This window comes from Alternaria conjuncta (assembly GCF_024043145.1).
Source record: "Alternaria conjuncta strain BMP 0040 chromosome Unknown scaffold_7, whole genome shotgun sequence".
NCBI lineage: Eukaryota > Fungi > Ascomycota > Dothideomycetes > Pleosporales > Pleosporaceae > Alternaria > Alternaria conjuncta.
The window spans coordinates 407,865-421,450 of NW_026250096.1; the positions used below are offsets into that span (position 1 = coordinate 407,865).

The 13,586-nt window shown below is 55.6% G+C and overlaps 4 protein-coding genes across 4 annotated transcripts; all 4 read left to right on the plus strand.

Annotated features, from left to right (window-relative positions):
- Positions 1–93: 93 nt before the first annotated feature.
- J4E85_005217 (uncharacterized protein) lies at positions 94–2,396 on the plus strand (the record flags this gene model as incomplete). Its single annotated transcript, XM_051469467.1, has 2 exons — positions 94–2,181; positions 2,229–2,396. The coding sequence occupies 2 exons, from the start codon at positions 94–96 to the stop codon at positions 2,394–2,396; spliced, it is 2,256 nt and encodes a 751-aa protein (XP_051326298.1).
- Positions 2,397–4,297: 1,901 nt separating this feature from the next.
- Positions 4,298–6,615, plus strand: GFA1 (glutamine--fructose-6-phosphate transaminase (isomerizing); the record flags this gene model as incomplete). The annotated part of the gene is made up of 4 exons (XM_051469468.1): positions 4,298–4,302; positions 4,384–4,454; positions 4,554–4,785; positions 4,842–6,615. The coding sequence occupies 4 exons, from the start codon at positions 4,298–4,300 to the stop codon at positions 6,613–6,615; spliced, it is 2,082 nt and encodes a 693-aa protein (XP_051326299.1).
- Positions 6,616–7,073: 458 nt separating this feature from the next.
- Positions 7,074–7,831, plus strand: J4E85_005219 (uncharacterized protein; the record flags this gene model as incomplete). Its single annotated transcript, XM_051469469.1, has 3 exons — positions 7,074–7,116; positions 7,190–7,355; positions 7,414–7,831. 3 exons carry the CDS (start codon positions 7,074–7,076, stop codon positions 7,829–7,831), a joined length of 627 nt encoding a protein of 208 aa, XP_051326300.1.
- Positions 7,832–8,762: 931 nt separating this feature from the next.
- J4E85_005220 (uncharacterized protein) lies at positions 8,763–12,710 on the plus strand (the record flags this gene model as incomplete). Its single annotated transcript, XM_051469470.1, has 3 exons — positions 8,763–9,368; positions 9,444–12,543; positions 12,607–12,710. The coding sequence occupies 3 exons, from the start codon at positions 8,763–8,765 to the stop codon at positions 12,708–12,710; spliced, it is 3,810 nt and encodes a 1,269-aa protein (XP_051326301.1).
- Positions 12,711–13,586: the final 876 nt, after the last annotated feature.

Consider the following 13,586-nt stretch of genomic DNA (forward strand, 5'->3'; position numbering starts at 1 on the left):
TTCCCTTTGCGACGTTAGACGCAGGTAGCCGAAGCTCGCGTTTCTTATCACAGAGTTCACTGCGGCTCCACAACACCACACACGCAGCCCAACATGTCGGGTGAGCGTTCGACATCGACGAACCCACAGGCGGTGCCGTCGTCGCGAGATTCTCGACGAAGTTCTCCCGATACGCAGTCTGTTCGTGCAGGCTCTATCGCGCGACGGGGCTCACCCGTTCCTTCCCTTCCCAACGGCACGCCTGCCGTGCGCCAAATACCAACACCCTCCCAGACCCAGACGGCAAACTCGTCGTCGATACAGACACCGCTGCCTGGACGCGCAGATCCGCAGTCGTCGCTGCCCGGCCCAGCCGAGTCGAACCTTTCTTCAGCGCTGAAAGAGTCACTGGGCAATTCACCCCCACGGTTCGGCACACCTCCAATACGCCCACTGTCCCCCGCCCAAGACGCGCCTCCTCGTGGCCCGCCTAGCAACTACGGTTCCTTTGACGGCCGCGGTCGCTCGCCTGTGCCGTATGAAGACCCCGAGATCGTGCGCCGGCATCTGGTAGGCCACTATGCCTCACCAAGCAGGTCAAATCGTGGAAGAATAGGCGATGACGATGCCCAATCAACTGGAACGAGGCCCGAGGAAGACGAGGAGCAGTTTTCGAGCTTGCAACTCCAGGGCGGCGACATCACGCGACAGATTTACAGGTGGAGCGAGCAGCAGGCGGCGGAAGAGCAGGGCAAGTTGCAGCGCAGCAAGAGCTTCCACGGTTCGCGACGTCGTCCTGAAGACGAAGCACTCGACATCGACTCCATTCGCCAGCCTGGTGGCTTCAGACGAAACTACTTACGCAGAGCCGCTGGGAGTCCCTCACCCGGCCCAGGCCCGTCTGGCTATGGAACAGTCCGACAGGCGCGCCCACCGCCGCAGGTCTTTACCAGCAACTTCTTGGAGTTCCTCACGTTATATGGCCACTTCGCCGGTGAATCTCTCGAAGAAGACGACGAGGTGTTGGGACCGGACGAATACTTCTCCTCCGATGCTCTGGATTCCGGCGCGCAGAGCGAAGACGAAGACCGCGAGTACGGCGAGTCGAGCGCACTGCTCACCCCTGGCAAGCGAAGAAAGCGCAAAGCGAAGAAAACCGGCACCGGCAGCCCCACAGGTGCAGCCATGCTGCTCCTCAAGTCGTTTGTTGGCACTGGTGTCTTGTTCCTGCCCCGAGCCTTCCTTAACGGCGGCATGCTCTTTTCCAATGTGGTACTCCTTGGTGTCGCGGGTCTCTCGTATGCCTGCTTTGTCTTGCTTGTCTCCACCCGGCTCGTAGTAGAGCACTCGTTCGGTGACATGGGCTTTCATCTCTACGGAAACTGGATGCGCAACATGATCAACTCTTCGCTTGTCATATCCCAGATCGGCTTCTCATCTGCCTACATCGTCTTTGTGTCTGAGAACCTGCAAGCCTTTGTTCTTGCAGTATCCAACTGCAAGACCTTCATCGACATCAAGTACATGATCATGATGCAGATGGTCATCTTCTTGCCGTTGTCGCTCTACCGCAACATCAACAACATTCAGAAGCTCGCATTGGTGGCAGATCTCTTCATCCTCATGGGTCTCGTATACCTATACTACTACGATCTCTTCACCATCGTTGACCAGGGCGGTATCTCCGACATCGTCAACTTCAACGCCAAAGACTGGACGCTCTTCATCGGTACCGCCATCTTCACATTCGAAGGCATCGGTCTCATCATCCCTATCCAGACCGGCATGAAAGACCCGAAGAAGTTTCCCAAGGTCCTGGGAGGTGTCATGATCATCATCACTGTCATCTTCCTCAGCGCTGGAGCCCTCTCGTACGCAGCGTTTGGATCCAAGACGAAGACTGTGGTACTTCTCAACATGCCCCAGGATAACAGATTCGTCAACGGCGTTCAGTTTATCTACTCGCTCGCTATCTTGCTATCTACGCCACTACAGATCTACCCGGCAATCGAGATTACCAGCCAGCAGTTGTTCAGTAGGACAGGCAAGTACAACCCGTACGTCAAGTGGAAGAAGAACTTCTTCCGATTCTTCATGGTCTTGGTGTGCGCTTGCCTTGCTTGGGCTGGTGCGGGTGACTTGGACAAGTTTGTCAGTCTGGTAGGAAGCTTTGCCTGCATCCCGCTGGTCTTCATCTATCCTGTAAGCACACATCTTCCTGTGACTTGCTCATTGCTAACAATACGTAGCCCTTGCTCCATTACCGGGCTGTCGCACGCACAACCACTGCACGTGTATTGGATGTACTGCTTTGCATCATCGGGGCGGTTGGCATGGTATATACCACAACTCTCACTGTCCAGAGCTGGATCCACGGAGGTGCTCCCAAGGCTCCCGGCTACTGTGACAGCCGGTAGTCGACGGTTCCCAATCGCAAATTACCTTATTTCTCGTTTTACATTGCATGTAGCATTTCAGCGATGTACATCAGCACTCATCTTTGGTTATCTCTCATCATAGAAGTTACGCTAGGCAGGTTTGGGTTCGGGCGCACTTTTTCGCGGTCTAGTCCACGTGCATGTTCGATGAGTAGAAGCGGCTAGGCTCGAGCTCTCACATAGTTGAATCATTGTAGAACTTGACTAGTCTCTCTTTTTGCTTTTCAATGTCAACTGCACTGTGACATAAGTGTGAAAACGTTGCATATGTGCTTGGGTGTGTTCAATGCTGTGATGTGTCCTTAAAACGGCAAGCAGCATCTGAAACGGGGTGAGGCAAATGGTGTGTTTATTTCTCCGAAGATGCAGCGGGGATACCTAGCTGCTGACCAGGGCCGCGATACGAGACGATACAATACTGGTGCAACCTTTGGCGAGTAGGATACGAAGTACATGCAGGGCGCGGAAAGACCGGAATGAGGAGTCGGCACGAATGCAACGGCACGACTGTTGTCAAGGCGTGCATGTGCGGCTGATGTTCGTATACGCCACTTACGGTGGGGTTTCAGATGCCGTGTTTGTGGTATGGATGGCAATTTAGAGGCGGTCAAGACAATCGAACTGCTAAGGCATCCAGATGTTCCCAACGGACGCAGGCCAAAGGTTCTTGTCGGCACGCTTTCCTATAGTCGAGCTCACACCTGCAGAAAGGTAGACTAAGCTTTTCGCCAGAGCGGAACAAGCGCGCAGTAGCTACAAGGTGCTCACCGTTGTTCGACTTCAGATGCAGTTGAGCAGACGTACACGCCCCGAAGTCTCAGCTCTATCTTCCACGTTTGTGGTTCCAGTGCGTGATTCGTTGGCAGCGTCGGCCACAACGGGTTGAAAACATTCTCTGGCTCCTGTGAGGTGTGCGTTGTTGGCGCTCATGCGTGAAATGCAGACCTGCAGGGCCAGACGATATTGCTTCTCACCGTCTGATTCAGACAATACTGCACACGGTGGGGAGCACATTGCGGGTAAACCTGCGCCGTTAGTGGGACGGTTGGTGCAGCTAGCGACTGGGTTCCACCCATCTGCCATGATTTGTTTTGGCATATCGGTTTTCTCCAAGCTGTCGACCATATCAGCAGAAGATCACCAAACAGAGTTTACACGAGATGTCAAGTCGTGACGCACGGCGCTGGCTTCCCAATTCGGAGCCGTACCCGCGCTGACGTAGCGGATCCAAGATATTGGACGATGCAGCAGAATTAGAAACCTCTCCATAAGCACAGTCTTTGGGCGAGCTTGAGGCCTCGCATGCGGCGAATGCGGCGCCCGTCAGGACGCGAGTGGCATAGTGGCCGCGGTGTAGCATTGCGAAGAGAAGATTTCTGGCATCTTGACATGAAAATAGTCGAGGAACGGGCCTAGCGTTGCTATTTTGGAGGTGCTGCGCCTCTTGGTCCCTGAGAAACGATGGATAGCGGGCGATCAGGTCAGGAACAGCAGCGGGGGCTATTGGCTGGCAGCATCGCGGAAGCCGATGGACCAGGATGATTCCGCGAGACATGACGAAATAGGGGACAGTGAGGGAGGGCGTGGCAGAGGGTCGCAGGGCTGCGAGGGCGAGATTCAAGGGTGGTAGAGCGGCGTCACAGACGGGTGCGATACGCTGCATTGGCGAGGCTAGCCAGGCCGGGTGGAGAAGGGCGTCGCTGGGGCATGCTCAGTGCTTGGCCCTGGAAGATATAAGTCAAACACACCACCGCTCTTTCTCTGCTCACACACCTGTCTGCTTCCCCCCGCACCCTACTTTCTTGCACTCGCCCAATTGACTCCGACTGCCTTACAATCGCTTCCATTCATATTCAGCACCCTACTTTCGTTTCGTCGCCATGTGGTAAGTCCCCGCCGCCCCACTATGTGAAGCTGTGGCAGCTACAGCGAGGCTCTGGACACGGGCTAACGACGGCGTCTGCAGCGGTATCTTCGGCTACATCAACTACCTGGTGGAGAAGGACAGGAAGTACATTCTCGACACACTCATCAATGGTAAGCAATCCCGCAGCCGCTCCCCCAGACGCGCGTTCCACGGAGTCGGAAGTGGTTTGGTGGGGCTGGAGGGCGATCACTAACACGCTGTCCCCTCAGGTCTGCAACGTCTAGAGTACCGTGGTTACGACTCGGCCGGTCTTGCCATTGACGGCGACAAGAAGAATGAGGTCTACGCCGTCAAGGAGGTTGGCAAGGTCGCCTCGCTGAAGAAGCTCGTCGAGGAGCAGAACTTCGACCTCAACAAGGTCTTCGACTCGCACGCCGGTATCGCCCACACCCGATGGGCCACCCACGGTCCCCCATCGCGTGTCAACTGCCATCCCCACAGGTATGTCACGTCCACGTTCTTTGGACCACCCAGTGCACGCACTAACCGCCCACCAGGTCCGACCCCAACTGGGAGTTCTCCGTCGTCCACAATGGCATCATCACAAACTACAAGGAGCTCAAGACGCTGCTCGAGAGCAAGGGCTTCAAGTTCGAGACGGAGACCGACACCGAGGCTATTGCCAAGCTCACAAAGTACATCTACACCGAGCACCCCGACCTGAGCTTCCCCTCGCTCGTCAAGGCCGTCATCAAGGAGCTTCAGGGTGCCTTTGGTCTTCTCCTCAAGTCCGTTCACTACCCCCATGAAGTCGTTGCGGCCCGCAAGGGTTCTCCCCTCGTCATTGGTGTACGAACACAGAAGAAGATGAAGGTCGACTTCGTCGATGTCGAGTACAACGACGAGGGTGCTGCTCTCCCCGCTGAGAGCGCCTCGCACAACGTTGCGCTGAAGAAGTCCAACAACTTGCTCGCTCCCCCCGACAAGTCGCTCCTCCACCGATCGCAATCGCGCGCTTTCCTGTCCGACGACGGCGTCCCGATGCCCACCGAGTTCTTCCTCTCGTCCGACCCCTCCTCCATCGTCGAGCACACCAAGAAGGTCCTGTACCTCGAGGACGACGACATTGCACACATCCACGAGGGTTCCCTCAACATTCACCGTCTGCACAAGGATGACGGCTCGTCCAACGTCCGCACCATCCAGACTCTTGAGATCCAGCTCCAGGAGATCATGAAGGGCCGTTTCGACCACTTCATGCAGAAGGAGATTTTCGAGCAGCCCGAGTCCGTCGTCAACGCCATGCGTGGTCGTCTCGATGCTGTCAACAAGACCGTCACTCTTGGTGGTCTCCGTCAATACCTCTCTACCATCAGGCGATGCAGGAGAATCATCTTCGTTGCCTGTGGTACCTCGTACCACTCGTGCATGGCTGTTCGTGGTATCTTTGAGGAGCTTACTGAAATCCCCATTGCCGTTGAGCTGGCCTCCGATTTCCTTGACCGTCAGGCACCTGTCTTCCGCGACGACACCTGCGTCTTTGTCTCCCAGTCTGGCGAGACTGCCGATTCCCTGGGTGCTCTCCGCTACTGCTTGGAGCGCGGTGCCCTGACTGTCGGTATCGTCAACACCGTCGGTTCCTCCATCTCTCTCCTCACCCACTGCGGTGTGCACATCAACGCTGGTCCCGAGATCGGTGTTGCCTCCACCAAGGCCTACACCTCGCAATTCGTCTGCATGGTCATGTTCGCGCTCTCTCTCAGTGAGGACCGTGCATCCAAGCAGAAGAGGCGGGAGGAGATCATCGAGGGTCTCACCAAGATCTCCGACCAGTTCAAGGAGGTGCTCAAGCTCGACCAACCCATCAAGAAGCTTTGCGAGAGGTTCAAGAACCAGAAGTCCCTGCTGCTTCTCGGCCGTGGCTCTCAGCACGCTACCGCGCTCGAGGGTGCTCTCAAGATCAAGGAGATCTCGTACCTTCACTGCGAGGCTGTCATGTCTGGCGAGCTCAAGCACGGTGTCTTGGCTCTGGTCGATGAGAACCTCCCCATCGTCATGATCCTTACCCGTGACGACATCTTCGCCAAGTCGCTGAACGCATACCAACAGGTCATTGCCCGTAGCGGACGACCAATCATCATCTGCAACGAGAACGACCCCGAGTTCCCTACCGACAAGACAGACAAGATCGAGGTGCCCAAGAACGTCGACGTTCTCCAGGGTCTCATCAACGTCGTTCCCCTGCAACTCATGTCGTACTGGATGGCGGTTGCCGAGGGTGTCAACGTTGACATGCCCCGTAACCTGGCCAAGTCGGTTACCGTCGAGTAGATGTATTATGGATATGGCGTTCTCTAGGATAGAGAAGCTGGTGTGATTTGGATTTGATTTACGATTGAAAGCTCTTGGATGTAGCTTATGTGTATGGCATGGAAACTTTTACGATATCTAGAACACGGAGCGATGCGATGCTCTGATTGAATGAACAAAATTTCAAACACATCTGTCCCATTTCGTGACTGTCTTGACGGGTCAGGTCCAGAGTTCATTGCAATCAACGAGAGGCGTTTGGGGGAAGCTTACCCCTGCTCGCGATGACACCATTGCACGATGCGGGATCCCTGCCTTTCGGTTGCGGGGCGGCTCCCAATGTGGTGTGCTCAGCAGCTCGTTCCTGCATTCTTCAGCCCACCCCGTCGCCGTTCCCGCTCGACCTTCACTACAGCGACTCCACTGTTCCATCGCACCTTCCCAATCTATCTACAAACTTGCACACGCGCAACGGCAACATGGCAACCATCAAAGGCCCCGGCGCCCCCAAGACGTACGATGGTAAGTAGGCAAGCAAGCTCCGAGCAACCCCGCCCCCACCACCTCAACTGTGCGACTGACTGAAGCTGTGCAGGCTCCGCACTCCGCATTGGCATCATCCACGCACGCTGGAACACCAAGATCATCGATGCGCTGCTCGAGGGAACCAAGAGGAAGCTCAAGGAAGCGGGAGTCAAGGAGGAGAACATAGTCGTGCAGAGCGTGCCTGGGAGTTACGAGCTGCCCTATGCCGTCAAGCAGTATGTCTCCTCATATGACCTTGTAATCCGGGCACAAAGCTAACAGGCACTTCCACAGACTATACTCGGCCTCACAAATCCAATCCTCGTCCACAGGCGTCGTAGGCGCAGCAGCGGACCTCCTCGGCTCTACCTCGGACCTCACAGCGCTCACTGGAGCGTCGCAGTCCAAGACGTCCAACTCGCCCTTTGACGCGATAATCGCGATTGGCGTGTTGATCAAGGGAGATACGATGCACTTCGAGTACATCTCGGAGGCGGTGAGCCATGGACTCATGCGCTTACAGCTCGACAACAACGTGCCCGTCATCTTTGGCCTGTTGACGCTGTTGAGCGATGAGCAGGGACTCATGAGAGCGGGGATTGGTGGCGCGGATGGCAAGAGCGGACACAATCATGGCGAGGACTGGGGGAGTGCCGCGGTGGAGTTGGGTGTCAAGAGACGGGGCTGGGTTGAGGGCAAGTTTGTGGACTAGGACGTGGTGTGAGGATACGGGGACACAAAGATCCAAGTGACTGGGCCACTACTAGGCTCTGGTTTGCACATGCTCATAGAAGGCATGCGTGTCCAAAATGGAATCACGCAGCTATAGCTTTGGGCATTACGCACCCTCTCCTCTTGATGAACCAGTGTTCGTAGCTTTGGTACTACAATACGTGCTCACGTGCTACATGACCCTCTATCGTCCCACGTGCTTTTCAAACGCAATTCCAGTATTGGATGGTGCTGTGCTGCGCTGGCCATGTCCTCGTGCGACTGCAGTGGGCTAGCGTAAATGCATAGTGTACGCAAGGCGATCGCGATGACGCTTAGGCTGGAGGTATGCGGCTTGACAAGGTGGTGCGCGCGTGCGAGATTCAGTCCTGGGGCGGCAATTCCATGCAGGAGACGATGGCGGAGATTATGCGACCATGTTGGTCAAGGCTGGCCGCTGCAATGCAACAAAGTTGTTGAGTGCAAGAGGGATGGTTGGTGGACGAGAGAAGCACTCTCCTTTTCCCGCCAGGGCCTTGGAAGACGCTAGTCCAGGCGCAGTGCCTCGCCTTGGAACCTCAGATTCCGTGGACGACGGCTCTTACTCACCACCAGCCCCATCTGTGCGAGCAGAGCGCTGTCGACCCCATCGCCCGGCTCATCTTTTCTCCCTGTCTTTCTCCCTTGCCTTCGCCGCCTGTCCCCGGGCGCCCCGACACGTCCTCACCGCGTGGTGCGCGTAGTCGATATCCCGTTCCTGGCCTGCAGCTGCATCGAGTACAGCAGCGCGCGGCGCCCCTACCCACGCCTCTTCTATCACACCCGGCTATACAGTGATGGCGGCAGCATACACGTGCTAATACAAGGTCGATCGATAGTGTGGTGCGCTTTTGCAGCGCAGCCATCAGAGACTGGGCTTCGACATCAAGTCCATGTCAGGCACGAGACGCGGCGAACGAGAAGACAGGTCTCTGCGGCGGGAAGCCTCTCGTCGCCCCGGCTCGTCTGCCCCCTCGCACGCAGCTTCGGCGGCCACAGCGACACCGGCAGCGGGTGAAACGCGCAGGAGCACGCGCAGGAACAAGTCGGATTCACCCAACAACGATGCGCAGCGCCCTAGCGAGCTGCTAGACGACGTTGACTCGGACGCCTCTGCTCCTACGCCCGCCTCGTCCACTTTCTCCGCGCCTTCCACCATGTCGCGTTCTGGTCAAAATATTTCTCTCCACGCCCTCACACCCTTGACCAGCTCAGACTCGTCTCCGCCGGGCAAGCTGCCCAGTCCGCGCTCTTCCAAGCTCTCGCATGAGACGATGCACACAACCTCGTCCTCTACACACGCGGCGCCATCGAGCGCGCCCAACAATGTCGCCGATACCATCACCCCCATAAACACGCCGCCCGAGACGCGCATCTCCGTCTTCCCAGCCGACGGCGTGCTGGGACAACGCTCCACCTACGACGCACAGCTTGACCCCAAGCTCGATAAAAAGGCGCGAGGAAGGGGAACGGCCAAATACACCACAATACTGGACAAGGTACGTGAAGGTTGCAAATACATACATAGATGTGGTCGCCCTGTGACGCTAAGGCTAACTTAACTTGTGTTACAGGGCGACCCATCTCCTCCTCCCGACCCTCGCCTGGCCATTGCCGGCTACACCACTGGCAACTATGTCATCAAGACATCCTTCACGGGCGCTCCCAAATCAAAACTCCGGATAGCGCCATACGTCGCCAAGCCCTACTCTTTTGATCAACGCATATCGTGCGGTCCAGGGCCTGCAACCCAAGTCGTAGTGACGGGCTTCGATCCCTTGACACCAGATGCGCAATTACGTGGTTTCTTCTCCACTTACGGCCAAGTAGAGACCCTCCGCAATCAAGTACATCCCGATAACGGCAGCCCACTTGGGATATGTCTGGTCAAGTTTCGCGACACCCCACCAACGCGCGGAGTACCTGGCATCAAAGCAACCACCTCAGCAAAGCGAGCTGAGCGCGAAGGCACAAATCAGCGCATTGCGCAGCACACGATCAGGGTGAAATCTGATCGCGAGGGCCGGAGATGCCAGAAACTCATGGATATGGCGGTGCAGCAGACCCGGAAAGAGGAGGAGAAGCAGCGTGCCAAGCTCGCAGCGAAGACTGCGAGCGTTGCGGCACCAGCTACACCGGGAACCTTTGATCTGCCGGCAAACGTTCCCAAAGGCCCATCTGGCAAGGGCGCGCGTCCGCCAATTCCGATCCCTCGAGAACCCTTGACAAGGAAAGCCGCACTCTCCTTTCTCATCGAACGCGAACCAGTCAAGCCTACGCTGAAACGGAAGCCTTATATTTTCATCGCACACGCATACGTACCCGTCCTCAGCACAACCGTCGAACATCTCAAGAAGCGGTTAAAGAACTTTCGGTGGGCTTCGGTGCGATGCGACCAGACGGGTTACTATGTGACTTTCGAAGAGTCGAAGCGCGGTGAAGACGAGGCCGTTCGATGTTACAAGGAATGTCACATGCAGGCTCTATTCACCTACGTTATGAACATGGAGTGCAACCAATACGGCGACCCGAACTATGAGCGGAGTCCCAGCCCAGAGCGCGTGGTAGCCGACAAGAAGCGGAAGGCCATCGAAGCGCGGATAGAACATGAAGAGGCGGAAGATCTCGAGTGGGAAAAGAAGCAGCGGGCAGACTCGCTGGATCCTGTACGAGCCGCTTTGGACGTGCTCAAGCAGGAGCTCCAAGAGAAGCTTCTTGGTGACATTAAGACGAAATTGGCCGCGCCCACTATACTGGAACTCCTGGAACCGGATCTTCATGTGGAAAAGCGCCGCAAGTTCAATGTTCCGGCTCCGCCTACGAAGGAAGAGGTTGTTCGACCACCCGCACTTCTCGCCCCAGGATTCGATGCCTTTGGAGCTGGTACACCAAAGGGCCGCAATGGTGGTTTCGGTGGCCGCAACGCACGCAGGTCGCTGGGTGTATTTGATCCTAGCACCAGGCGTGGTAAGAAACCTCCGAAGGTTGTCAATGCATTTGCAGACGAACGAAGGAAAGCATCTGCACCCAAACCCCGTGTTGCTCGCGGCCTGCATCGCCAGATGATTGAGATGTTCGAGCCGGAGGAGTCGGACGATGAGAGTCGCAGCCAGCTCACTCGCGGTACTGAGGAGCAAGAGAGCCGACCCATCAGCCGTGCTCCTTCCACCGACGTTGAAGAGGAGGTGGAAGAGTCGTCGAGAGCTCACCGCGCTAAACGGCGCCGTATAGAAACGGGCTGGGGCGAAGACAGTGACGAGGAGATGGACGACTCGCATGCCAGGAGTTTGCTGGCCCATTGCATTCATAAGGATCCAGAGAACATGGCCGAGAAAGAGCTGGAACAAGTACTCGCAATTCTTCCTCGTTCGTCGCCTATTTGGAAGAAGGCAGACAAAGCACTCAAAGGGTTCAGGAGGTTACGGAAAATTGAGCAAGAGGCTGATGCAATCTTTGGGGTGGAAGCAAGCCCGATTGACAAACTTGAACCTGAAGTCGTCATCACCCATGACGACGAAGCACTCAAGCCCATCGAGACTACTGAACTGCCAGAGACGCTCACGACACTCAAGAAGAAAGCTGCCACCAAGCCCAAGAAGAAGACCAAGAAGCAGCTCGAAGAGGAGGCCAAGGCTGCTAAGGTCGAGGTCACGGAGATCGAGACGCCTGCGGAAGAGGAGATTGCTGAAGCGAAAGAAGTCAAGGAGGTCATCGAAGAGGTCGTGGTTGAGGAGTCGACGCCAGAAGACGACGAGCGGGCCTCTTCTGTATTCTGGGGCGTGTCCTCTGTGGAGCCTCGTAAGACTGTTGAGGATGACCTCAGTGTTGTAATGGACATTGACGGTTGGCAACATATGCTCAAAGACGACGAGGATCTCCGTCACCTCAAGGCTGCCATGGAGTCCATCAGTGCCGCCAAGATTGGCGATGCACAATCCTGGGCATGGAAACAAAAGTCTATCAAGCATCTCAACCGCAACGGCGAGGAGGGTGTCTCGCGTACGGAAACCAAGATCGAAGGGTACTACGTTCCCAACGCGACTGGCTCGGCTCGTACGGAGGGTGTCAAGAAGATTCGCGAGTCTGAAAAGTCAAAATACCTCCCTCATCGTATCCGCGTCCAGAAGGAGCGCGAAGAGCGCCAGCGGCGCGCCAAGCAAGAAGAGCGAAGCGTCGTCTCTGTTGAAGGCTTCAAGTTTCAGACCAGCTCCAATAAGACATCCACCGCCAATTCGCGTGCCAACCGCGCCAACAACCGTCGCATGGTCAACGATATCAACATATCCAAGAACATGTCCGGGGCAGAAGGCGATGCCCTCCGTTTCAACCAGCTGAAGAAGCGCAAGAAGCTAGTCAAGTTCGACCGTTCCGCCATCCATAACTGGGGTCTTTACGCCCAAGAGCCCATCGCCGTCAACGACATGATTATCGAGTACGTGGGTGAAAAGGTTCGACAACGCGTTGCCGATCTCAGGGAAGCCAAATACGACATGCAAGGTGTCGGATCGAGTTACCTATTCCGCATTGACGAAGACACGGTCATCGACGCAACCAAGATGGGAGGCATTGCAAGATTCATCAATCATTCTTGCACGCCAAACTGCACGGCCAAGATTATTCGCGTCGACAACACGAAGCGCATCGTCATCTACGCGCTGCGGGATATCAACTCTGGTAAGCACAGTTCCTTTTTCCGGACAATCCATGCCACTGAACATCTACTAACCATGTTTCCAGATGAGGAACTCACGTACGACTACAAATTCGAGCGTGAAATGGACGCTACGGACCGTATTCCCTGTCTCTGTGGTTCTATCGGCTGCAAGGGCTTCCTCAACTAGTCAGCTTCGCATGGCCTCAGCTCTGCTTCGGCTCCCTTGGTACATTTTCTTTGCGCCGGCTTTCCTTCAACATCACACTTTTGCAGCGCTACATCGCTGCTTCTTTTGTTTCAACACCTACACTTGGCAGGGAGCGAAAAAAAGGCGGCTCCTCCCCATATGCACATGAAGCTAGGCTTCATCTTGGATTCGGGACTGGAAGAAGAGGGAAATCTTGCATTGCATGGCGTTTTTCAGTGGCTACATATTATCACCATCTTCCTGGCACCCCTTTCTTCCTTTGAGAGAAAGGGCGCGAATGTATCATTTTTCTTATCCGACTAAAAGAATGGGCGAAGGATGGGTGGGCGGCACTTGCCCTTGACTTTATCGATGGGTTTGAGTCAGTCGGGTCACATCTTTGGCATTGTATCTGGTGTTTTGTCGCTTTATCTTTTTTTCACTACGCTCAAAATCACCATTTGTACTATTTTAACATCTCTACGAAGAAGAGGCGTCGACGGAAGAGTGGTAGAAAACTCATGGTATGTGTGTGTGTCTGTGTGTCGGCTTTTTGTGCCGTATTATCGACACCGGTAGCTATAATCAGTTCGCAAGGGAACAGAATGAGAAGATTGATCATATATCCACTGCCCATTTATATCTTGAGTGAGGTTATACATGGTCTTTTCTCTTGGTACCCTATTCGAACAGTCATCCCAGCTAGCTACCCAACGAAATGACGTGCGCAACGCAGCATCTCAAGGTTCCTCCAGGAGACTACTCCACGGCCCTGTTGCGAAACCGGCGGCTTGGTAGCACAGGCGCGGGTCCCGGGGTCCGAAGGTATGATGGGGGCTATGAGGTGGCAGGTCAGAGATTTGTATCGCGGTGGTA